The sequence below is a fragment of the Artemia sp. Qi Xiang Cuo genome, chromosome 3, assembly GCF_049724085.1.
Source record: "Artemia sp. Qi Xiang Cuo chromosome 3, ASM4972408v1, whole genome shotgun sequence".
Classification (NCBI taxonomy): Eukaryota; Metazoa; Arthropoda; class Branchiopoda; order Anostraca; family Artemiidae; genus Artemia; species Artemia sp. Qi Xiang Cuo.
Genome location: NC_142796.1, coordinates 61,897,524 through 61,922,528, shown reverse-complemented (window position 1 = coordinate 61,922,528; position 25,005 = coordinate 61,897,524). Strand labels below are relative to the sequence as shown.

At 35.3% G+C, this 25,005-nt stretch overlaps 1 protein-coding gene across 1 annotated transcript in view; it reads left to right on the top strand.

Annotated features, from left to right (window-relative positions):
- The first annotated feature begins 343 nt into the window (after positions 1-343).
- The window catches only part of LOC148954377 (uncharacterized), a 72,320-nt gene continuing 47,658 nt past the window's right edge, over positions 344-25,005 (top strand). The window contains exons 1-3 of the mRNA XM_089086344.1: positions 344-466; positions 5,927-6,195; positions 13,553-13,663. Coding sequence (XP_088942470.1) covers positions 5,954-6,195; positions 13,553-13,663 — 353 coding nt within the window. The 5' untranslated portion in view covers positions 344-466; positions 5,927-5,953. The remainder of the gene's footprint in view (positions 467-5,926; positions 6,196-13,552; positions 13,664-25,005) is intronic.

The following is a 25,005-nucleotide window of genomic DNA, read 5'->3' as shown; positions in this document are numbered from 1 at the left end:
GATGATTGAACTTCAGCCATTTCAGGAGCTATAGCTGTGATTAAGACTATTATACTAATAGACTATTATTACAGAAGAGAATAATGCGAACACCAAGGCAGGCTACTCAGCCTAATTTATGTTTCGAAATGACCAAAGCGGGTTATTCAAATATTCACAATAATATTGACACAAATGAATTGTTATTTTTCTAACAAAACATGTAATAATTTTTCTTTTGCATATTGAAAAACGGATTTATACTAAAAGTGACTTATAAGAACCTTCAAGTCAGATTTGTTCAATTAAATTTGTATTTATGGAGAATATTATTCCTGCTATCTATACATAAAATTTAGTTAATCTTTTAGATTATAGACGCTGCCATGAATTAATCAATCGAATTATATGAAGAAGAAACAAAATACCTGGTAACATTTGATTGAAGAATTTGGATATGATAGATATTCACCAATAGCCTATTTGGGTAAGTAGACTAGTTTCTTTTTAGAAAAACTTTACTGTATTAAAGAATATGGTGTCAAGGTCACTTGTAGGACAGGAAAAAGAAATATAGGCGTAGCCTAGGGTAAAAGGCCAGTAGGCTAGGCTAATTAAACAAATTAAAATTGTGTATAAATGTAACCCCAATATCGCCTTATCCATTTGATTCATTTCTGATATTTCATTTCTGATAGAAATGATTATTATATTTGTAATCAGCATAAAAAAAGCATTGAATGGTGTACTCACTTTATTCCTAACTCAATAATATGATTTGGTAAATATTTACCCTAATATCACAGCTTTGGAATGCACATGGATGCCAGGCTGCCAGTCCAAGGCTGTCCCCCGGGGGGGGGGGTTGACCTCCTCCCCCAAAAAATGTTTGTCTGACTTGTAAAAACGGGAAGGTGCCCAATGGATATTCTTTAAAAAATTACATTCTATAGAATGTAAAAATAATATCCAACTACACTTTGTATCAAGACAAAATATCATGCTAGACAGATAATAACATTTTAAGACTCTTAGTCCTTTACCTACCTAGCTGAACATTTGACTGTCTATGCAATATATAGAATATCTACCTAGTTGGATAAAAACATAGCTTAGTGTTTCGGATATATATGCAACTAGGCAGATAAGAAGATTCTCTCAGCAGTTTTGGGTTAATATCCAATTAGCCAGACAGATTGTTTCTCTTAGGAACAGCAAGAATATCCACCTAGTTGGATAATAACGTAGCTTAGTGTTTCTGATATATATATCCAACTAGGCATATAAGAAGATTCTCTAAGCAGTTTAGGGTTAATATCCAACTAGCCAGATAAATCATTTCTCTTAGGCACAGCATGAACATGTAACTAGGTGAATAATACCAAGTCTTAATACTTCTGATATAGCCTATATCCAACTGGGAGGATAAGTAAATGCCATTACACAGTTTTCAGATAATATCCAACTAGCCAGATAAATTGTTTCTCTTAGGCAGAGAGAATATCTAACTAGGTGGATAATAATGTAGCTTAGTGTTTCTGATATATATCCAACTAGGCAAATAAGAAGATTCTCTAAGCAGTTTGGGGTTAACATCCAACTAGCCAGATAAATTGTTTCTATTAGGCAGAGAGAATATCTACCTAGTTCAATAATAATGTTGCTTAGTGTTTCTGATATATATCCAACTGGGCAGATAAGAAGATTCTCTAAGCAGTTTGGGGTTAATATCCAAATAGCCAAATAATTCATTTCTCTTAGTCATAGCATGAACATGTAACAAGGTGGATAATACCAAGTCTTAACCCTTCTGATATATCCAACTAGGAGGATAAGTAAATTTCATTATACAGTTTTGGGATAATATTCAACTAGCCAGATAAATTGTTTCTCTTAGGCACAGCAAGAATATCTAACTAGGTGGATAATAATGTAGCTTACTGTTTCTGATAAATATCCAACTAGACAGATAAGAAGATTCTCTAAGCTGTTTGGGGTTAATATCCAACTAGCCAGATAAATTATTTCTCTTAGGCTGAGAGAATATCTACCTAGTTGGATAATAATTTTGCTTAGAGTTTCTGATATATATCCAACTAGGCAGATAAGAAGATTCTCTAAGCAGTTTGGGGTTAATATCCAACTAGGCAGATAATTCTTTTCTCTTAGGCACAGCATGTACATCTAACTAGGTTGTTACTACCAAGTCTTAAAACTCCTGATATATATCCAACAAGGAGGATAAGTAAATTCCATTAGGCTATGCAGTTTTGGGATAATATCCAACTAGCCAGATAAATTGTTTCTCTTTGGCACAGCAAGAATATCTAACTAAGTGGATAATGCTGAATCTTAGATCTTATAATATATATTTAACTGGGCAGGAAGTTACTTAACTAGCCTACCTAGTTTGATTAATATCAGAAGGGCTAGGATAAAGTATTATCCACCAAGTTAGATGTTCATGCTATGTCTAAGAGAAAAAATTGTCTGACTAGTTGGATATTATCACTAATTTGCATGAAGAATTAACTTATCTGTCTAGTTAGATATATATTACAAACATTAAGTTAAAGTATTATCCACCTAGTTAGAGATACTAAGTTGGTTCTTATGCTTTATTGTATTTGGCTAGCAAGATAAAACTATTTTGCTTTTAAACTTTAATTATTTTCCTAGTTGGATAATTTCTTATTTGCTTAAAAGGATTTTTCAGATAGCTAACTAGTTGGATAATTTTGGCAATAACTAAGTATGGTTGGAAATTATTTTTACATTCTATAGAATAGAAATTTTGAGATAATATCCATTGGGTATACTCCCGTAAAAACAATAAAAATGGATATGAAATTTTTTTGTAAATATTTACCAAATCATATTTTTGAGTTATGACTAAAGTGAATATAGCCTACCACTTGATGCCTTTTTTTATTCTCTTTATGAATATAGGCTAATAATAATTTTTGTCGGAAAGGAATTTTAACCCCCATCCCTATATATACCAATTTAGGGTATATATTTGCACATTAGGGGGGTGGGGGTAATTTTATTTCTGATGTAAATGAGGGGTAAGTTTAAAATTTCCCGAACCATGGGTGTAGGGAGGGGGGCAGCTGCCCCCCTCCTTACACCCATGGTTCATATTATTGACTTACAAATAAAGTAAACATACTACTTGATGCCTTTTTATGCTCTTTCCAAATATAACAATCATTTTTGTCGGAAATGAATTTTACCCCACCCCTATATATACCAATTCAGGGTATATATTTGCACATTAGGGGGTGGGGTAAAGTTTATTTCTGATGCAAATGAGAGGTAACTTTAAACTTTACCAACACCCCCCCCCCGGCTTAATGTGGAAATATATACCCTGAATTGGTATATATAGGGGTGGGGGTAAAATTTTGTTTCTGACACAAATGATTATTATATTTGTAAAGAGCATAAAAAAAGCCATCAAGTAGTATGCTCACTTTATTTTTAAGTCAATAATATGAACTGCCAAGAATTTACCCTTTTTACAGTAGGGCTGTTCTTTTGGACTAAGATCTCACATCTTTCAGCAAAGATTTCCATTCTTTTAACTCATCTTTGTTCTAAGATCTTACAGCTCACTGATGTTAGCAAAAAATGCAAAGAACACCATTTCTGCCATATAGAACAACAAGGAGAGAACTTTGAAGATATACTCATCATTGTTCTTAGACTGCTGATCAGAGCAGAATAATGAAAGACATTTTCAAAAGAATGCCATAAGATGTAAGATCTTAGTGCTAAGATTTCACTTTTAAGTATTCTTTGTCAAAAGATGCAAGATCATAGCACAAAGATGAGTAAAAGAACATGCCTAGTTATAGTGATCAATTAATCATGCAGTTGTGTATGCAGTATAGCCCATACACTCTTTTTTGAAGACATCCAGAGCTTTATGGAAGAAGCCTTTTGTATTGCTACTGCCATTTGGGTTATTACTAGTGATTGTTTTGTTTCCTATCCACAGACAATACATCATTATCATCAGTTTCATTATCAAAGTTTCCCAGCTGGATGGCACGAGTTTTCATATCAGTTTTAATAAAAATTGCAACATCAACACCTTTTCTGTCTGAAATTTGGTCTTTTCAGATAAAAGGAAGTTTAGTAGGGCTCCAGATGAATTATCATGGAACTGTGTATCTTGAAGACAATTGAAATGAATTCTTTCTTTTCCAACACCTATGAAAAGGTTGAGGAGTTAGCTCTTTGATGGGGGGGGGGGGGGTAAAGCAAATAATGTATTAAATACATAACCTAATTTAGGTACCTCCCCCTAAACCTCAAAAAACGACAGTTTAAATATTGTAAAAACAATGAAAACCAAACTTTGTATTCCATTTCTCTGTTGCAAATACCCATTTGGCAGGTTTTGTGTCTGGTTTCCTTGATACAGTTATAGTGGTGGGTACCAGATTGTGAACAAGTACTGCTTTTTTTTGTAAAAAAAAGATTTTATATTAAAAATTGTTTTTTGTATCACACAAGGTTTCTAAATACTGAAATTTCAATTAAAAAGAGCCATTAAACAGCTCTATTATGTTCAAGTGACTGGCTAGCTGCAGAGGAAGAAAACAGAAAGAAAAAAACAAATATGCTGTTAATGCAAAATATTGTTGCTACATGCCCTTTTGTAGTTTTTTCAAGCCAATAGATTTTCCTTGTCGTTCAAGCCAATTTTCTGTAAGTTTGGACAAGGTTGTTTTAATAGTATGCTTTGTGTTTTGATCTGACACTATTTTTAAAAGTTATTGGTCATCTTGTTCCTTAGTATTGGGCATGACCATCTCTTACTAGGTTGCTAGCTACTGCTGCAACCTGGATCATGTTTCTTACAAATTTTTGTGACATGCCTTTAGAATTTTTAGGCAAGATAGTGCTCAAATATCTTACCACTAACTCAGGCTGCTCATTAGTAACAATATGTTCAGGACTGCTTTCATTTTATGGAATTGGTGGCACAGAACTATGATTCAGATCTTCATGAGGCCTTTTCTTTAGGAGCCATTCATCCATTGTTAATTTGTATTGTAGAATTCACTTATGTACCTGAATCAATACACTGACATACTTTTTGAACAGGATTGAGTGTCCACAGAATAACACAACACACCACAAAATAACATAATACTGAGAGCAAGCTTGTAATAACAGGCAATACTGCTGCAGTGCAGTGGCATGAGAGACTGCCCTACACAGCCATGCTGATGCCTAAGCCTAGTGGTGTGTGCATGTCAATGTGTCCCCACTGAAAGCACTTGAGAGTCAGAAAGGGACAATTCTGACAACTTTGCCAGTCCTAGAGTTAAAGGGTTGTTTTATTTTTTGTTGGCTTGCTGTGTACCCCCTAAAAATTTTTATGTACCCCCAAGGGGTAGATGTACCACTGTTTCAGAAACACTGCTCTAGATGGACTCTAAAGTAGATAAAAAAAAGGTAAAGAATATGACATTGGACTTCATAGTCCCTACTGGCAGTGCTGATCTCTGTTTCTTGGCCCTTCAGCCAGGAGGTGCAATGGGATATGTAGGAGGAGCTTAGCAATAACTCTGCCTAGGGTTGTCAATGGCTGAATTTGTATCTCTGATCATGTTAATGTTTGTAGAATCAATAGTGCTTCTAGTCATGGGCATAGGGAGGGGGGCAGCTGCCCCCCCCTTGAGCTTCAAATTTGCATTAGATATGGCTGAAAAAGCAGATGGTTTGGAAAAAGCAGTTGATAAAACTCCATCACACTATCGACTGCCCACCCCCCCTAGACAATATGCTGCCTACGCCCATGCTTCTAATAATGGCTAGGGATATGCTATTCTAAGCTGGCTTGCAAAAAGCAGGCAAAGCATTAAATTAAGTAAGTGAATATATTAAAAGATCCAATATTCAAATCATAACAGAACTTTTTTCAAATCAGGAAAAGGAAGCAAATTAATATATCACCATGTACAATGGAATTGGATTAGAAACAGCCCGTGGATCTGGGACAAATGGCTATGTCCAAAGAAATCTTGCATTTGTTCATGAGAAGAAAGAGAAGGTTCGTTACAAGAATGAGGCAGACTTAGCAAAAAATGATGCCTCCTTTGCAAATAGGCAACCAAATAAGGAAATACTTGAGCATGAGAGAAAGAGGAAGCTAGAGCTGAAGTGTTTGGAGCTTAGAGAAGTTTTAGAAGAACAAGGGTAAGTGTTTTAAAGCTGTTCTTGACAAATGGAATTTACCTGCTAAATTAGGCCTAGAAATTTTTTTTCTTTTCTAAATTAGGTCTCAAATTATTTTCAAGACATGTCAGACAATAATCCTTGGGATAATTGATCCAAAGATAATTGATATGATGATGGCTTAAAGGTCCCCCCTATCTCATATGTTTTCACAGCCAATGGTTTCTGCAGATGTTTTTCCAGGATGCAATTAACATAAAAAAGTTCTGCAGGGAGGGATCTAGGGCATGAAAAAAAAAATCCAAAAGTATCTTTAATGATCCATTGTAATTTCTATCATATATTATCAACCAAGACATTGTTGAAGGCATATTGGTCAACTGACATGTAAAAATCATGCATTGATTGTTAGGCAAATTTATTTATGCAAAATTTTACGTTTGTTTTCATTTATAAAAACATTAATTAAGTTTCCCTTTATATTCAATCTCTAAAAGATTTTCAAATGTTTTATTTTGTAGTGTTTATGAAACCAAGTTACTATGCCTGGAATATTAAAAGAACTTCCTGGTCAAATAATAAATAATCTCTTTTTAAGCAAACCCACAGTAGTAGACCCTCACTTGCACTATGCACTCACACTTGCTATGCTTGATATTGACCTGGAGCTTTTTAGAAACATTTACCTGTCTTAACTAGAGTCCAGCCAATCGTTTGCTGGACTGCTCTGCAGGGACTGGATACAAGAAAAACTGAATTTTCTGAAGCAGTTACGTTGAATGTTAAAGGCCCTTCAAAACTAAAGTGCAGAAAAATATTAGTTGTTGGCTTTCAGCCCTTCAGAAATAGGTACATTGTAAATATACATTCTTCTTTGCCAAATCTGAAACTGGTAAAGGATCATATCAAACTCTTGGGAGCCTAGTTTTGCAGCAGCAGGCATGTATTAAAGATGAACTCAAAGACTTTGAATATCATGATGGAACACAGTATCACATTCCTATAGTGCAAAATCTACAATATTAATTAAATACAAGGAATAATGTTCCAATTGACCAGTAACTGAATTTACAAGACAGCAAGGACAGGGACTTAAATTCACGAAAATGTAGGGTGAGGGGGAAGGACTGGGAGGCAAAACTGAACTTTTCAAATCTAGCGGGGGGCAGTTTCATTCTTTTTTGATGTTTTATGAAAATATCAAAAAGAGTATTTTTCATAATCTAGGGGGGGATTCTAGGATGGGTAATTGCCATGTAAAGGAGAAACTGTGCATAGAGTTGATGTTAAACATGATCAAGTTTATTGGAATCAGCTTTGAGGGAAATAGTAACAGGTCTGGTTTGTACAGGGGTGCATAAAGAGAGATACAAAAGCAGTGTTGACATGCAATTTATGCATGTTGCATGTCCCCATTGTTTAAAATTTGTCCTGGTGAAGGCTTTGTTTACAAGAAGTGGTTTTTTCCTTCCCACCAAAAAAACTGAGTCATTGGCTTCTATTTTACTATCTGTTTTCCTGCATACAAAAAAGGTGAATACTATTTGCATTTGCAACACACAATGCATTGAAAGGTGTGATAGTGTGATCATTTCTTTGGAGCTCTTTTTTATTGTTGCTGTTGTACTGGAGTATTTTATTATCAGTTAAATTCAGGTCTAAGAGCAAAAGCTGAATCCTTGGTAGCAGCTATTGCTAAGCTTAGTTTAATTTTCTATTTCATTTTCGTTGATAAAACTAATTTTTTTTTATCTCAACTTCTGTGTCTCTACAGAAATACAATTTGGATTTACATGCCTGCTGTAAACACTTTGATCTGCAAGTGACAGAAGCAGATTGTCTTTGTATCTACAGGAAAGCAGCCTAGGCTACTAAAAATGTCTGGACAATCCCATCAGTACCTAAAGGCTCTTGTTGGACATTGCTCTTTTCAGACACTTCTTCTTTTTTCAAAAAGCTTTGTCTTTTCCTTGTATCTTGAGCAGCTGTGATTAACCTGGGAGATGTTTCTTCACTGTCGACCTATTGCATTGGAAACCCAGATCCTGTTTACCCCTTTTATTTTGTTGGTAAATTGATAAAGGTTGTATTTGAACTGGAATACTACACATTCTCTTTGTTTATAAAGCACAATTAACTGTTTCTTTAATTTCACACTTCTGCTGATGCTGGGTGGAGCATTTCAAAACATTGAGATGCCAGTTCATTGCCCATTTTGTTTTTTTATCTGTATATTTAGGAACGTACAGGCACTTAATTTCTGTGTAGTTCTTGTGTAAATCTTGGATGGTATGTCTTAGTTTGTCTATCTGTGTCTCAGCTGTCTTTTTATGGAATATTTAGAGAATTTTTTAATTCGACTACAAGCTGTTGAGCACAACCATATTCCTGTTGGTTAGTCTTATAAGATAATAATCTATTTCAATCCTCTTTACAAGCATGAGATGTACTTTGAGGAGTACAAAGATACAGGAAATAAAAAGAAAATGAAAGTACTATCAAAGTTTGTGCCATATTTGAGCCATTTACCATATCAGCGTTGACTGGAGTGTTTGGGACTTCCTTCTCTGGAGTTTCAACGGGGTAGGATTGACCTGATCAATACATTCCGTATTATGAAGGGTGTCGATAATGTGGACTGGGCTGATTTCTTCAAGCTTAGTCATTACTCAGCCACTCGACAAAACTCGTATAAACTGTATCAGCCACAAGTGCACAAGAAAACGGGTCAAAGTAGCTTTGTTAACCATGCAACAAAACTTTGGAATAGTTTACCTGATACCATAGTTTCTACGCAAACAGTGCAATCATTTAAGAGTGCTTTTGTTGAAACTGAGTTCTATGAAAGCAGTTTCTGTAATATAGCTGTTGCATAGTTGTTTTTTACTGATGAATATTTTTTTTGTTTTATTTTTCGTTTTGTGTTTTGCACTGTTGCTGTTTGAGCTGTTATTTTTTGTTTTCGTTATGCAACAAGCCTATGGCTTCCTCCTTTATTGAATAAAATAAATAAATAAGTAAATAAGAAAAATTCACTAGAAAAATAACATCTCAGTTATGTAGGCAACACAATTAAGCTACACTGTTAAGTAGAAAGTGTACAGTATTTTGTCAACGCTTATGGAACCTGTCCATAAGCTGGTCCATTTTGAAGAAATAATGCCATATCTACTGGAAATGTATCAGTTGCAAGTCCAAAGAAGCAACTGCAGAAAATGTTTGCAAAAAGGGAAGAATAGTTATTTAAATTTCTCCCACTCAGCTAGTGTGATAAGACCCTATAAAGGAATAAAGAAGAAAACATGTAGGACAAAAAACATTGTAAAGTCTTCCCAGGGTTATTTTGTGAAACTGGCCTTTAGCTTGAGCAAGAAGCCTGTCTTTTCTGTTAATGCTGAGATATCAAGTGAGTAGTTTTAACGTTTGGGCCAAACGGAAGGTCGTAAGGTATTTCAGAGAAGACGATGCGGGAATAGTTGCTGGGCCAACATTGATAGTTATAGGAGGTTGCTGAGACAAACCATAGACGAGAACTTAGTTTTAGAAGAGGCTTATCTCTTTGAATTTTTCAGGAAAGATAAAACTTCTACTTTAGTTATAAAATTTGAAGACTGGTCTTTTTTTCTACTAGGTGTCTTTATGTGTATGCCCTCAATTACTGCTAATGAACCTTTCTTCTCTTGTTTACTTGCTCTGTATGCATTTGTAAATGTTTTTGCATTTGGAAGCTTTCACTTCGATGAATATTATTGCTATTTCGCTTGTGAGGTGACATGTTTTCAGTATACATAGGTCTACTTTGGGAGGTATCATTGCCAATGATTAGTTTCTGTATATTTGGGATATAGGTGGTCATGTTGGGTTTAGAAAACTTCTCTTAGCTTTAATGCTTTTGCATATAATTTATCTCTCTTTACTGTTTTTCTAGAGGTAATCTTGTATATGGGGTTCTGTAGAGCTGCAAATAGTGATTGTCTGTTTTTTTTTGTTTTTTTTTTTGCTTCTGTCGTTTTTTATTCTAGAATATTCTGGGATCTGGCATATTCTGCGTTCCTCAGCAAGTGTTGTGCCACTGAAAGGCTCCTATGTCTTCATTTCACCAGTGTTTTGTTGGTTTCTTGGTGGATTTGATTCTTGACTGATCATTTGTGGTGGGGATATTTCTATCCTTGCGTTTGTTAGCACTTGAGCCTTTACCTTCGTTTAATAGGCTGTAGTCTGCTTTTCTGTTTGAAGATTCTCCAGTTAGCCTTTTTTATATCTTAAACCTGAACATCTGGTTTACAGTTTTATAAACCAAATTATCTGAAATTTTTATAAATTACCGTTGGTGGTCTTAGTATGGGAATCGATCTGCAGATCTTTTAGCGAAATTTTTTTCCTGTGACAGTTGTATCAAGTTTGGATACTACAAGTGGTTAAGTACTTTGTTGGCTTCTTTGTTCTATGTTAGAATTGTTCCAAGTCTGCTCTGTTGAATGTTTATATATCTTCTTCATTATAGACTATGAATACTTAAATTTACTTCTAAAGGAGTGCTGGTGAAGGATGATTATTATTTCAAAATCTGGACAAAGGCCCTTTAATTTGTCCTTTCAGGCTGCAGCGGAAGGAAATGTAATGAAGTCGGGATATCGTCTTTTTCTCTTTGTAAACAAGAACTAGTAACCTATAGAAGTCAAGAATAGCTATGCTTTATTTCAAAATTAACGAATATGTGATGATTATTAAGGTAAAAATACGGCATTGGACTTTAAAATCCCTACTGGTGGTGCTGATCTCCATTTCATGCTGTTCAACCAGGAACTGCAATGGGAGGGGGTGTATGGGGACCAGTCATCCTGTGCTTTCACACACCCTTCTGGTTTACCATCTCCAGATTTTATTTGGTACCCATTTAGAGCTGGGTTGACTCTGGCTGGGCTTACAGAGTCACGCCACTGACGCCTGTTCCAAACCAAATAGCCAGCAACACCAGGACTCGAACCTCTGTGCTAACCACTGGGCTAAGACGGCGCATGAGTATATGCTTCTTTTTATCCAGTTCTAATATAAGCTGAAAGCTGGAGCTATTATACTTGGTGCAGGTCTTTGTTGTGGGGCATCTACCATTATTTCCGATGCAGAAACTGCAATCTGACCTTCGACTATACTCAGTATAATTTCTTTGAACAAAATCCAGAGGCTCAATATTCTAGAAGACTAAAAAATATTTTTATCAACTGAAGATCCCTATATTATTAATCAATGTTCACATACTACTGCTGCTAAAAGCTCACCGCAGCACTAAGCCGCCTGAGGCCAACACAGCTACACACGCTCCTTTTTAATCCCAATTTGGAAGCTACACTATTTAGCTTAAGAATAAACATAGTGAAGAAACGTTGTTATTAGTAGCATCATATCCTTCTTAGTTGAAGGTGTCAAACGAATTGGAAAAGTGACACCTCAATAGTCATTGCATGAAATTAAGAGAAGAATAGGTGAATGTTTCCAGCCCTGACATCTATAGACCTCGTAAAGATATGAAGAAGAAATGGAAACTTCATTAAACAGTATTATTAACATTTTTTCAAAAAACAAACTACGATTTGCTGATGGGAAAGAATGATGGGCCCTTAGAATAATTTGTCAGAAAAAAAGGCACTAGAGTGATACTCTTGAAAACTGAATCTTTGATAAAATTAACAACACTTTTCTTGATAGTAAAACGCAAAAATAAATCAATTAACAGTTCTACCTTCAAATATGTTGATGTTCAATGTCTCTTTCTTTGTTGAATATTGAGACTTTGTGGGGTAATGCAGCCAAATTTCGAAATGCACAGTAGTAACTAAACTCGCTTAACCCACCTAATGTTTTTCATTAAGCATAGGGATAATCAAAGTTCTGGGTAATCGTAAAAAACAACGTAGCAGAACTTCTTCTAAAACTTTATTTTTTCCTCTTTTTTCATCATTTTTCAATGTTTACTCCCATCTTCACTATCTAGTTTGCAAGTATACTTTGTGCTTTGAAACTTTGATATCGCTTCAAATAACTTACCAAAAATTTCTCCATTATTTATTGATTCAATAATTTCGACTTGAAGGGATAACACCACTTTCTTATGTTTCAACATTTTTAAATACAAATCTGATTTGACACAGTGAAGTTGTGGTTGTGATGTACTATAAAACAGTAAAGAAAAATATCTCTTCTGGTTCACCAGATTTTTAATATTAGTTTAATATCTTGTACGAAATCTAATACCACTGAGAAACAGAGAGTTTACTTATAAAAAATATTGTGCCTTAAAGCTTCTCATTCTTGGTAATTGCTTGAAATTTTTTAAAGAATAGTTAGGTTTCGTGTTTTTGCACTGGCTCAAAATTTAAAATAACAACAATTTTTTACCGCAACAACAATAAATGCAAATAATGAATAAAATTAAATGCGAAATAAAATAAAATTTTATGAAATAAATACAACCACGGGTAAACATGTGGAACTGTTTCACTTCTCTTTCTGAGATACACATAACAAAAAATGTGACAAAAAAAGAAGTTGCGATTGACGTCGCAAAAGTAACCATTTGAATTAACGCATGCTTCTTAACGCGAAAGTAAATAAGAACGATTCATCTTTTTCTCATTGATTACCGTATCACCATATTTTCCAAAATAATTTACTTTTAGGCTCTGTTTCTGTCAAAAAAGGAGAGTCAGAGCCGTTCAAGGAGGGGTTGAGGGGGCGGGGCAAGGCAAGCCGCCCCGGGGGCCCTGGCTGGGGGCTGCCCACTTTGATCATATTTTTCACTTTTATTCGGCATTTTTCCCTTTTATTTGAGATGGGATGGGGTGCTGTAATTAATTTTCTCCGGGGGCACCAACAACCCTAGGAAGAGCTCCGAGGAGGAGAAAAAAAAAATTAGAACTTAACCAAAACTTCACAGAGGAGAAAACTGCATTTAAATTCAGAAATGTAATTAGTATCTTAAGTTTTGTTTATCCTCTAATAGGTGATTGAGGTCTTTCTAACATTATGCATTACAATATAATATATGGTTTAAAAGAAGCATATATAATTGAGAAATAGAGTTCTTTTCTTGTCAATATTTCTTGCCTTTATTTCCCCAGACTTGTTAAATCTTTATAGTGTTCAAAAAAATCGTGTCTTTTACCATTCTATACAAGCAGAATTGAACAAAACAAAAAACGGTTTAGTTTTTGTCAAAATAGAATTTGGGTATGAACTTGATCCGTATACCAGTTTCATCCGCAGTTACTGTTCACATTATTATTATCTAACGATTTTTTTTTGGGGGTGGGTTGATGTGACTAGGTCTTTTATTTTAGGTCTTGTTAGGCTAGCTTTTTTTAGGATCAATATTTTTTAGGTATGGTGTCGGAGAGATTGAAGAAAGGTTAACAACTTACAGGGAAATGTTAATAGAAAAGTCCGAAAAGAAAAGTTCCGCTGTTGAATTTGATGAAAATGGAAGACCAATGTAAGTTTTTTTGTCTCTTAATTTAACCGAAATATGTATTTGAAAGAAAATTTTATTCTTTAGATAAATTATTAATATCAAAATTCAATTACTAAAGCAGAATTTTTTTATTGAAGTATGAATAGTCGTTTGAATAAGTTGAAGGTTTTGTTAACATTCTTCTAGTATAACATGTATTCTGCCCATTAGGAAGTTAAGTAATAAGTACTAATAAGTTTACAAGCAATTTAATTTTGATCAAAAAACCGTTCAAAGTGTTTGATCCTCATTTAGCTAGAATACTGAAGTAACCTACTATGGATGGTCCGCCGGCCTTGTACTGAGCTCCTTGTACCGCCGTCCTTCTTGTACTGAGCTCCTCTGTGGTTTTTCGTCATTGTATAATTTTGACTAGCCCCCCCCCCCATCCGTTATATAGACGAGTTGCTGATTGTAGCATATTGTAATTTATTTTTTGCACTTTGTCGCTTTGAGTTCTATTTACGCTTAATGTATCTTTTCATGTTGGATTTTATTGTTTTTTCTTTTTGGTTCCTTTGTTTATTATCTTTTTTTATGAATTTATAATTCACTTCCATAGTGCTGACTGGTGTTTGTCTACTGTCCTTACATGATGCTGAGAAAAACCATCTAACTTAGGTATACATAGGGGACTCTTTACCCTGGACATTTGGCTAATAATTGGGGATATCTTACTTTTACCTGGAATCAGCCAGGTGCCCCACCTGGCTGATAGCTGGGAGTATTCTTCGTGAGGAGATTTGGGTTCAGAACTCAGAACGGTGACTGGGATTAGCGTCTACTGGTGATCTTGAGGGATGACGCCAACCGAGGAAATTATAGAATAGTAATAGGCATAGTTATAGAATAGGAGCTTTGAACAGATTGGGGTGAACGACTGACTGTTTGGTCCTGCGGTGAGTTTTAGTAATCTATATTAGAGAGTGGAAGATAAATGCTGGGGGCGTGAGACTATATCTTTTGCGCAGTTTTGTAGGCAATAAGCAAATTAAGGACTTTTTAATGATTAATGATGAGGCGATGAGTATTGGGTGTGGCGATCAACTATTTATGAAAAGAGTGGTTTGAATGTACTGAAAGGAGTGGCCCACATGTTGTGCACATATCCTCAGCTTAATAATCTTGTTAAACTTCCTACAAGGAGAATAGATAAAGGTCAAATCGCTCAGATAAGGATATATTGAAATTAAAGAAAATAGTTATAGGTTTCTATATAGGTGTTTTAAGTGGGAGCTTTCAATAAAGTAAAATACGGGAGAACTGGTTGCTCATATTTCAGGAATAGATGACTGTAATGAATTTGTAGGAGCAGTGATAGCATAAATTAGTTTAAGATTTGTACATTTGCAAAAATGTTTTGCTGTTCCAGTGCTCTTTGTTTCATAGTTACTGTCAATTAATCCCACCTGGCTATATTTTTGCTTATTGGTCTCATTCTTTACCAGAAAACGATCTTGCTTGGCATAGCAGGTTTGTCTTACAGCTACTTTACCATTGATGGTGGTGTCTCTTTGGAAGTTACTTTTATTGGCGTCAATTTATGAAAATTAGGAAGAAGAAACAAAATGTATCTTTCAGAGTCTAGTCGTGGGGGGGGGGATAATTTTGTTTTTTTCTTCAATTATATCAATAAAATTCAAAAAGCTCATTTTTTTTCAATAAAAATAGCAACAAAAGCTTATTTTTCAAAATCTGGGTGAGGGGGCAAAAATTCCGACTCTCCTCCCCAATTGGCGGCACCAATTGCTTTCCCGGACGTGATCCACCAAAGGGTATTACACGCCGATGAGATTAAACACGGTGTTTACCCGACAAAAAATAGTGGCTAGTGCCATTTAAAGTTCTTTTACGCGATGTTGTAAAACCTTTCACACTAGCCTAACTTAAAACTATGTTTTGTTGTGTAATCCTCGGAGCAATTTTGTCTGTAATGTAGACAGTGCTGAATTGACTCGAACTCTGCTTAAAATTTTATGTTATCTATGAATGTGTTACAGTATGGAAAGTTCAACATTGTAATACAAAATGGACTGTCTGGATGATCAATCAATAAATTTTGAAAACAAATAGACAAACATTTCCTAGAACGCCTTTCACGCTTGATCTGAGCATAAATTTTCATTTATATTCCACGTTTTTAATTTTTAAATAGTTTGCTTTAAATGATAGTGATGATTTTAAAACAATAATTATTACAGTTTTATTTAAAAGTTTAAAGTTTTAGTTAAAAAAAGAAAAAAGTTCGATTCAATTAAACTCAGATCTTTATTTGTAATCCAAATTTTTATAAATGAGAACTAAGTTTGTTTTCATTTTGTATTAATGCAGGCAACTTTACGATATTACTTAGTCAGTTATTCGTTTTTGATTCCTATTAAACAAAAACAAACAAACAGTTTTTTCAACTGAAAGTAAGGAGCAACTTTAAAACTTAAAACGAACAGAAATTATTACGTATATGACGGGGGTAGTCTAGTCGTCAATACCTCGCTTTTTACGATAAAATTCGAATTTTGTCTCAATTCTTTAAGAATGACTCCTGAATCACAAAGGCCGTTTAATTAGAATAAATAGCTCTTTTAAAAGTACTAAAACACTTTAGCGTAAATAGGGAGGCATTGACGACGGGGTGACCCCCCTCATATACATAATATTTTCTGTTCGTTTTAAGCATTAATGTTGCTCCTTACTTTCAGTTGAAAAAAACTTGTTTTTTTATTTAATTTCTGATCGTTTTTTCAATAATGGTGGGAAATCTGGCTCTCCTACATGGAAAATTCCCTTCTTCCAAGAGAAATTTTCGCCATGGAAAGATCCTCCAACGTAACTCCCCGACTCCCCCAACAGAAACATCTCCCCTGAAGACGTCTGTATGCTTCCCAGTAACCGATACTATATGTAAACAATGGGCAAAGTTCATAACTTGCAGCTTCTTCCCCCGGGGACTGTGGGAGGTTACGTCATCCTCAAAGACATAGTTATTGGATTTTTCGTTTATGCTGAACAAAATGGCCATCTCAAAATTTTGATCGCGTGACTATGGGGAAAAAATGAGCATGGGAGGGGGGCTAGTTGCCCTCCAATATTTTTGGTTTCTTAAAAATGGCACTAGAAATTTTGATTTCCGATCAAATGAGCCGCCTTTCGATCTTCTACGATCACCTCTGGGAAAAACAACAACAAATAAACACGCATTTGTGATCTTTCTTCTGACAAAAAAAATGTAAAATTCCACATTTTTGTACATAGGAGCTTAAAACCTCTACAGGTGGGTTCTCTGGTATACTGAATCTGATGGAGTGATTTTCATTAAGGTTATTGATTTTTTGGGTGTGTTTCCCCTCTTTTTCCAAAATTAGGCAAATTATCTCAGGCTCGTAACTTTTGATGGGTAATATTAAATTTAATGAGTTTTACATATTTTGAATAAGCATCAAAATTCGTTTCTTTTGATATATCTCTTGTTATCAAAACTTTGCTTCTTAGAGTTTTGGTTGCTATTGAGTCGAATCGTTCCTTACTTACAATTCGTTACCACGAACTGTTTAATTACACTTGTGTTAAAGTGCCGCAGATTCCTTTCTTGTTTGATTTCCATGGTCTTTGTTGGCCGTTTATGTAGAGGTAAAACCAAGAGAAACTGCAACCGCAAACATGTTAAGGCCGAATTTTCTTGTAGCCGAACCGAACCATGGGTATAATGCCCAAGCCATATTATAGTCACACCTCTAGATAAACAAAATTGAGCATGACCTTGGCCACTGTGCAAATAATTCATCTCGTTCGTAACTTAGTGACTTGGTTTATGTCAGCATAAAGAGTATGGGTAACTTATAAAAAAATGGAAACTGGCGGTAATGTTTGAAAAGATTACCAACGCCATCTGACATTTGGCTTTTCTAGGCATTTTTTCAAACTTTACATTTGCATTTTTTTCAGAGATTAAGATCAGACACTTATCACTACACTAATTTTGCTCGTTGCACTGATTTAACTAGCTTTGCGTTATTATTACACAAAAAGATACCAAACGTTAGATGGTGTTTGTGATATTTTTTGGCGTCACTAGCCCCAATTTCGATTTTTATAAGTTACCCGTACTCTTTGGTTCGGCATCCAAGAGAATTTTTTTTTATGATGGTCCAATGAGAAAGAAAATTTCAGACACAATATGAAATTAGAAAAGATGAAAGTTTGCAAAAGCAGTCTTTTTCTCTGAATGATGAATTTGACAAAAGATACAAAAACATTGTATTTATAGCCTATACTTGTGAGAGGTAAGTTTAAACTTGACCTCCCCCCCCCCTAATGTAGAAATACATACCCTGAATTGGTACATATAGGGGCAGGGGTAAAATCTGTTTCTGACACAAATGATTATTATATTTGTAAAGAGCATAAAACAGGCATCAAGTAGTATGCTCACTTTATTTGTAGGTCAGTAATAGGCCTGTTTTTTAGCACTAAGATCTGACATCTAAGATTTTACATCTTTCTCCAAACACTGTCGTTTTTTAACTCATCTTTCTTCTAAAATCTTACAGCTCGCTGATATTAACAGAAAGTGTGAAGACTGACAGTGTTTTTCCATATAAAACAATGATGAAAGAACTTTCATGATCTGCTCATCATTGTTCTCAGACTTCTGATCAGAGCAGAATGATGAAAGGCGTTTGCACAAAAACGACCAAAGATGTAAGATCTTTGTTCAAAGATTTCACTTTTAAGCGTTTTCTGACAAAAGATGTAAGATCTTAGCACATTGATGAGTGAAAAAACAGGCCTAATATGAACTGCCAAAAATTTACTCTTTTTATTACAGTAGGGCTGTTCTTTTGGACTAAGATCTCACATCTTTCAGCAAAGATTTCCATTCTTTTAACTCATCTTTGTTCTAAGATCTTACAGCTCATTGATGTTATCAAAAAATGCAAAGAACACCATATTTCTGCCATATAGAACAATGATGAGAGAAATTTGATAATATACTCATCATTGTTCTTAGACTTCTGATCAGAGCAGAATAATGAAAAACATTTGCAAAAGAATGCCATAAGATGTAAGATCTTAGTGCTAATATTTCACTTTTAAGTATTCTTTGTCAAAAGATGCAAGATCTTAGCACAAAGAAGAGTGCAATATCTTTGATTCAGATTAATGGTTTAATGGAAACCCAAGCAAGCACCTACAACAAAAAGCATATATAAACAATCAAGCAATTGTAAAAACAATCAAGCAATGTCAATATTCTTCATCCTCGATCTTTTGACAACTTCAAAGGTTGAGCCTGGTGGTTGGCTTTGTGATTCGGCCAGAACGCGTGGTGTTGCGTAGCGGCTGTCTTAGTCGTGGGGTTATGTGCGGAGGGGATCGTGGAGGAGACTCTGTCATGGCAGCATCTGCTATTGGGGTATTAAATCTTTTGGCGAGTGTTGTTGCAGCACGAGGTGGAGTTGGGAACATTGTGGGACTCGAAGGGGTGTTATCTGGATATTCGATTCCTATTTGGGCTCGAGGAGATGCGTAGGTTGGTCTCCAGGCATGCTGGGTTCCGGGGATGTTGCTTCAAAATGCGGCTCGGTGGGCATACCTTGGTTTCTCTCTCTGATCTGTTGCCTGTTTCGTCTGTAGATCTTTCCATTCTCTGTTTGAAGAATGTAGGATCGTGGCGCGTATTCATACTTTTCCAGTATCACTGCTTTCTGCCACCTAGCATTGGGGTCGAGCTTTACCCAGACAGTCTGATCCTTGAGCAGTGGTTTTACGTCCTTTGAGTGTCTATTATATGATTCACTTTGTAGTTTCTGTTCTTTCTCTGGCTTGTTGGAAAGATGAAGGTGGAATGACCTTGGAATCTAAGTGTTTGGGAGGATCTTGTAAGATGGATCTGAGTTGTCGGCTCATCAGTAACTGTGCTAGTGAGGCTAGCCCATCGACTGGCGTGTTACGGTACTCCAGCATGGCCAAGCATGGATCAGCCTGGTGTTCTACGGCTTTGGACATGATCCGTTTTGCCGTCTTTACCGCTTTTTCGCTAAATCCATTTGACTTTGGATAGTTTGGGCTTGACGTTTTGTGGTCAATGCTCCATTTGTCTACGAATTCTCTGAATTCCTTTGACGAAAACTGAGTCCCGTTGTCTGACGTCAGTGTTTTCGGGATTCCATGTCTGGCAAAGTGGGCCTTCAGTTTGGTGATCACTTGCTGTGATGTGCTAGTTGTTAACTTATCGACTTCGATGAACCTGCTGTAATAGTCAGCAGTGACTATATACTGAGATCCCATGGATTCGAAAATATCAATTCCGATATGTTCGTATGGATGGGTGGGGATTTCGGATGTTATCATACTCTCTTTGGCTTGGTTTTGTGCCATAGTACCACAAGTATTGCAGCTGCCAATTATATTCTTAATATTTTTTGTAATGTCTGGCCAGAACAGGGAGGAGTAGGAGAAGGTGTAGGAGTCCTCCTACATCTTCGAAAACATCTCCATATTCGTCAAGTATTCTGGCCGTTTCGGGTTTCACTTTGGGTGCAGGTTCGTTATGTACATTCAGAATGAATTTGATCAAGTTCATATTCTGACTTGTCTTTTGCTAAGGATTGGCTTGCGATCAGTGTTGACCACATGAAACTGGTGAACCTATTTCTCGCATTCTTTGTAGCAGATGCATAGTTCTACAAGCCCCAAAACCTGTAATCTTTCTCCAGAGTAGCTTGTGAGAATGTCTTTTGTTGGTTGTAAACAAGGTTTAGGTACCATGCTATTATAGTCACTGACTGGAAGAACGTTTGCTTCTGCGCCTGTGTCTGTCTTGAAGACTAAGTCTAGTTTCTGATCAACAATTCTTATTACAACATCTGACCCATCTGCATGTTTCAGTAACCAACAGTTGACAGTGTTCATCATGAACTCACTTGCATTTGTGTCTGCCTCTTGTTGGCTTATTTCATTCACAACTTTGCTTTTACATACTTTGGCAAAGTGATTCAGTTTGTTGCATTTTGAACGTGTTTTGCCCCTGGCTGGGCAGTTGTGGTTCTTGGTATAAGGTGCACCATAGAAATAGCATTCCTTGTTGCTGTACTGTTTCTTCAGGGCATCTATCTCTTGTTTCATCACAGGCACTGAAGCCTTATTAGCAGCTGTCATTTGCGCTTGGGTTTCCAGTACAGATTCAATGGCGCGGCAAGTCTCTATTGTTCTGGCAAGAGTTAATGTCCCTCCTTCACTTAGCAATTTCTCTCTAATCCTGTCACTCTTAACTCCAAAGACAAGGCGATCTCTTGTTAGGTCATCTCTACTAGTACCAAAGTCACAGTCATTAGCAATTAACTTGAGATCGGTCACATATTGTTCGATATTTTCATTACCCTGGTCTCGCTTGTGGAAAGCAAATCTTGTCACTATAGTGTTTGATATGGGTTCAACATGGGCTCCAAATTTATTAACGTAAGTTTGAACCCTGTTTGTCTCAGCATCGGTTATAGTCCATGTGCTGAAAATGTCTCTTCCTTTATCACCTACCCATATCAATAAACACGAGCACTGGACAGCCTGGGATTTGCCTTCCAGGGGTCCAGAGAACATTAATTTACAGTGTTGTCTGAACCTTTTCCAGGCCGATTTAAGGTTTGCTGATGACCAGTCCAAAGACGGATGTGGTGTACTATCCATGATTACTATTTTACTTCTGACACCATGCAATATCTTTGGTTCAGATTAATGGTTTGATGGAAACCCAAGCAAGCGCCTACAACAAAAAGCATATACAAACAATCAAGCAATTGTAAGCACGGCACTAATCATATATAAACAAGCAAGAAATTACAAGCACAGGCAGTGCACTTAATAAGCAGGGCGTCAAGCATAGCATGTCAATATTCTTCAATGAGTAAAAGAACAGGCCTAGTTATAGTGATCAATGTTTATTAATGATGCAGTTGTGTATGCAGTATAGTCCATATGCTCTTTTTTGAAGACATCCAGAGCTTTGTTGAAGAAACCTTTTGTATTGGTACTGCCATTTGGATTATTCCTAGTGATTGTTTTGTTCTCTAGCCACAGACAATACATCATTATCATCATTATCATTAAATTAAAGTTCATCATTATCATTAAAGTTCTTTTACGCAATGTTGTAAAACCTTTCACACTAGCCTAACTTAGAACTATGTTATGTTGTGTAATCCTCGAAGCAATTTTGTCTGTAATGTAGGCAGTGCTTAGTTGACTCGAACTCTGCTTAGTATTTTATGTTATCTATGAGTGTGTTACAGTATGGAAAGTTCAACATAAAAACACAAATTGGACTGTCTGGATGATCAATCAATAAATTTTGAAAACAAATAGATAAATATTTCCTAGAACGCCTTTCACGCTTGATCTGAGCATAAATTTTCATTTATATTCCACGTTTTTAATTTTTAAATAGTTTGCTTTAAATGATAGTGATGATTTTAAAACAATAATTATTACAGTTTTATTTAAAAGTTTAAAGTTTTAGTTTTTATTTAAAGTTTTAGTTAAATAAAAAGAAAAAAAAGTTCGATTCAATTAAACTCAGATCTCTATTTGTGATCCAATTTTTTATAAATGAGAACTAAGTTTGTTTTCATTTTGTGTTAATGCAGGCAACGTTACAATATTACAACGTTACAACGTCAGTTATTCGTTTTTAATTTCTATTAAATAAAAAAAAAAACAGTTTTTTTCAACTGAAAGTAAGAGCAACATTAAAACTTAAAACGAACAGAAATTATTACGTATATGACGGGGGTCGCCTCCTCGTCAATACCTTGCTCTTTACGATAAAGTTTGAATTTTGTCTCTATTCCTTAAGAATGACTCCTGAATCACAAAGGCCGTTTCATTAAAATAAATAGCTCTTTTAAAAGTACTAAAACACTTTAACGTAAAGAGCGAGGTATTGACAACGGGGCAACCCACCTCATATACGTAATAGTTTCTGTTCGTTTTAAGCATTAATGTTGCTCCTTACTTTCAGTTGAAAAAACTTTTTTTTATTTATTTAATTTCTGATCGTTTTTTAAATATTGGTGGGTAATCTGGCTCTCCAGTGCACTTAATAAGCAGGGCGTCAAGCATAGCATGTCAATATTCTTCAATGAGTAAAAGAACAGGCCTAGTTATAGTGATCAATGTTTATTAATGATGCAGTTGTGTATGCAGTATAGTCCATATGCTCTTTTTTGAAGACATCCAGAGCTTTGTTGAAGAAACCTTTTGTATTGGTACTGCCATTTGGATTATTCCTAGTGATTGTTTTGTTCTCTAGCCACAGACAATACATCATTATCATCATTATCATTAAATTAAAGTTCATCATTATCATTAAAGTTCTTTTACGCAATGTTGTAAAACCTTTCACACTAGCCTAACTTAGAACTATGTTATGTTGTGTAATCCTCGAAGCAATTTTGTCTGTAATGTAGGCAGTGCTGAGTTGACTCGAACTCTGCTTAGAATTTTATGTTATCTATGAGTGTGTTACAGTATGGAAAGTTCAACATAAAAACACAAAATGGACTGTCTGGATGATCAATCAATAAATTTTGAAAACAAATAGATAAATATTTCCTAGAACGCCTTTCACGCTTGATCTGAGCATAAATTTTCATTTATATTCCACGTTTTTAATTTTTAAATAGTTTGCTTTAAATGATAGTGATGATTTTAAAACAATAATTATTACAGTTTTATTTAAAAGTTTAAAGTTTTAGTTTTTATTTAAAGTTTTAGTTAAATAAAAAGAAAAAAAAGTTCGATTCAATTAAACTCAGATCTCTATTTGTGATCCAATTTTTTATAAATGAGAACTAAGTTTGTTTTCATTTTGTGTTAATGCAGGCAACGTTACAATATTACAACGTTACAACGTCAGTTATTCGTTTTTAATTTCTATTAAATAAAAAAAAACAACAGTTTTTTCAACTGAAAGTAAGAGCAACATTAAAACTTAAAACGAACAGAAATTATTACGTATATGACGGGGGTCGCCTCCTCGTCAATACCTTGCTCTTTACGATAAAGTTTGAATTTTGTCTCTATTCCTTAAGAATGACTCCTGAATCACAAAGGCTATTTCATTAAAATAAATAGCTCTTTTAAAAGTACTAAAACACTTTAACGTAAAGAGCGAGGTATTGACAACGGGGCAACCCACCTCATATACGTAATAGTTTCTGTTCGTTTTAAGCATTAATGTTGCTCCTTACTTTCAGTTGAAAAAACTTGTTTTTTTTTATTTATTTTCTGATCGTTTTTTAAATATTGGTGGGTAATCTGGCTCTCCTACATGGAAAATTCCCTTCTTCCAAGAGACATTTCTCTATGGGAAGATCCTCCAACGTAACTCCCCGACTCCCCCAACAGAAACATCTCCCCTGAAGACGTCTGTATGCTTCCCAGTAACCGATACTATATGTAAACAATGGGCAAAGTTCATAACTTGCAGCTTCTTCTCCCGGGACTCTGGGGGTTAGGTCATCCTCAAAAACATAGTTATTAGGTTTTTCGACTGTGCGAAAAAAACTGGCCATCTCAAAATTTTGATCGCGTGACTATGGGGAAAAAATGAGCATGGGAGGGGGGCTAGTTGCCCTCCAATATTTTTGGTTACTTAAAATGGGCACTAGAAATTTTGATTTCCGATCAAATGAGCCGCCTCTCGATCTTCTACTATCACCCCTGGGAAAAACAACAACAAAAAAACAAATAAACATGCATTTGTGATCTTTCTTCTGACAAAAAATGTAAAATTCCACATTTTTGTAAATACGAGCTTAAAACCTCTACAGTAGGGTTCTCTGGTATGTTGAATCTGATGGAATGATTTTCATTAAGGTCACTTGATTTTTTGGGTGTGTTTCCCCTTTTTTCAAAAATTAGGCAAATTATCTCAGGCTCGTAAGTTTTGATGGGTACTATTAAACTTAATGAGTTTTACATATTTTGGATAAGCATCAAAATTCATTTCTTTTGATGTATCTCTTGTTATCAAAACTTTGCTTCTTAGAGTTTTGGTTGCTATTGAGCCGAATCGCTTCTTACTTACAACTCGTTACCACGAACTGTTTAATTACACTCGTGTTAAAGTGCCGCAGATTCCTTTCTTGTTTGATTTCCATTGTCTTTGTTGGCCGTTTATGTAGAGGTAAAACCAAGAGAAACTGCAACCGCAAACATGTTAAGGCCGAATTTTCTTGTAGCCGAACCGAACCGTGGGTATTATGCCCAAGCCATATCATTGTCACACCTCTAGATAAACGAAATTGAGCATGACATTGGCCACTGTG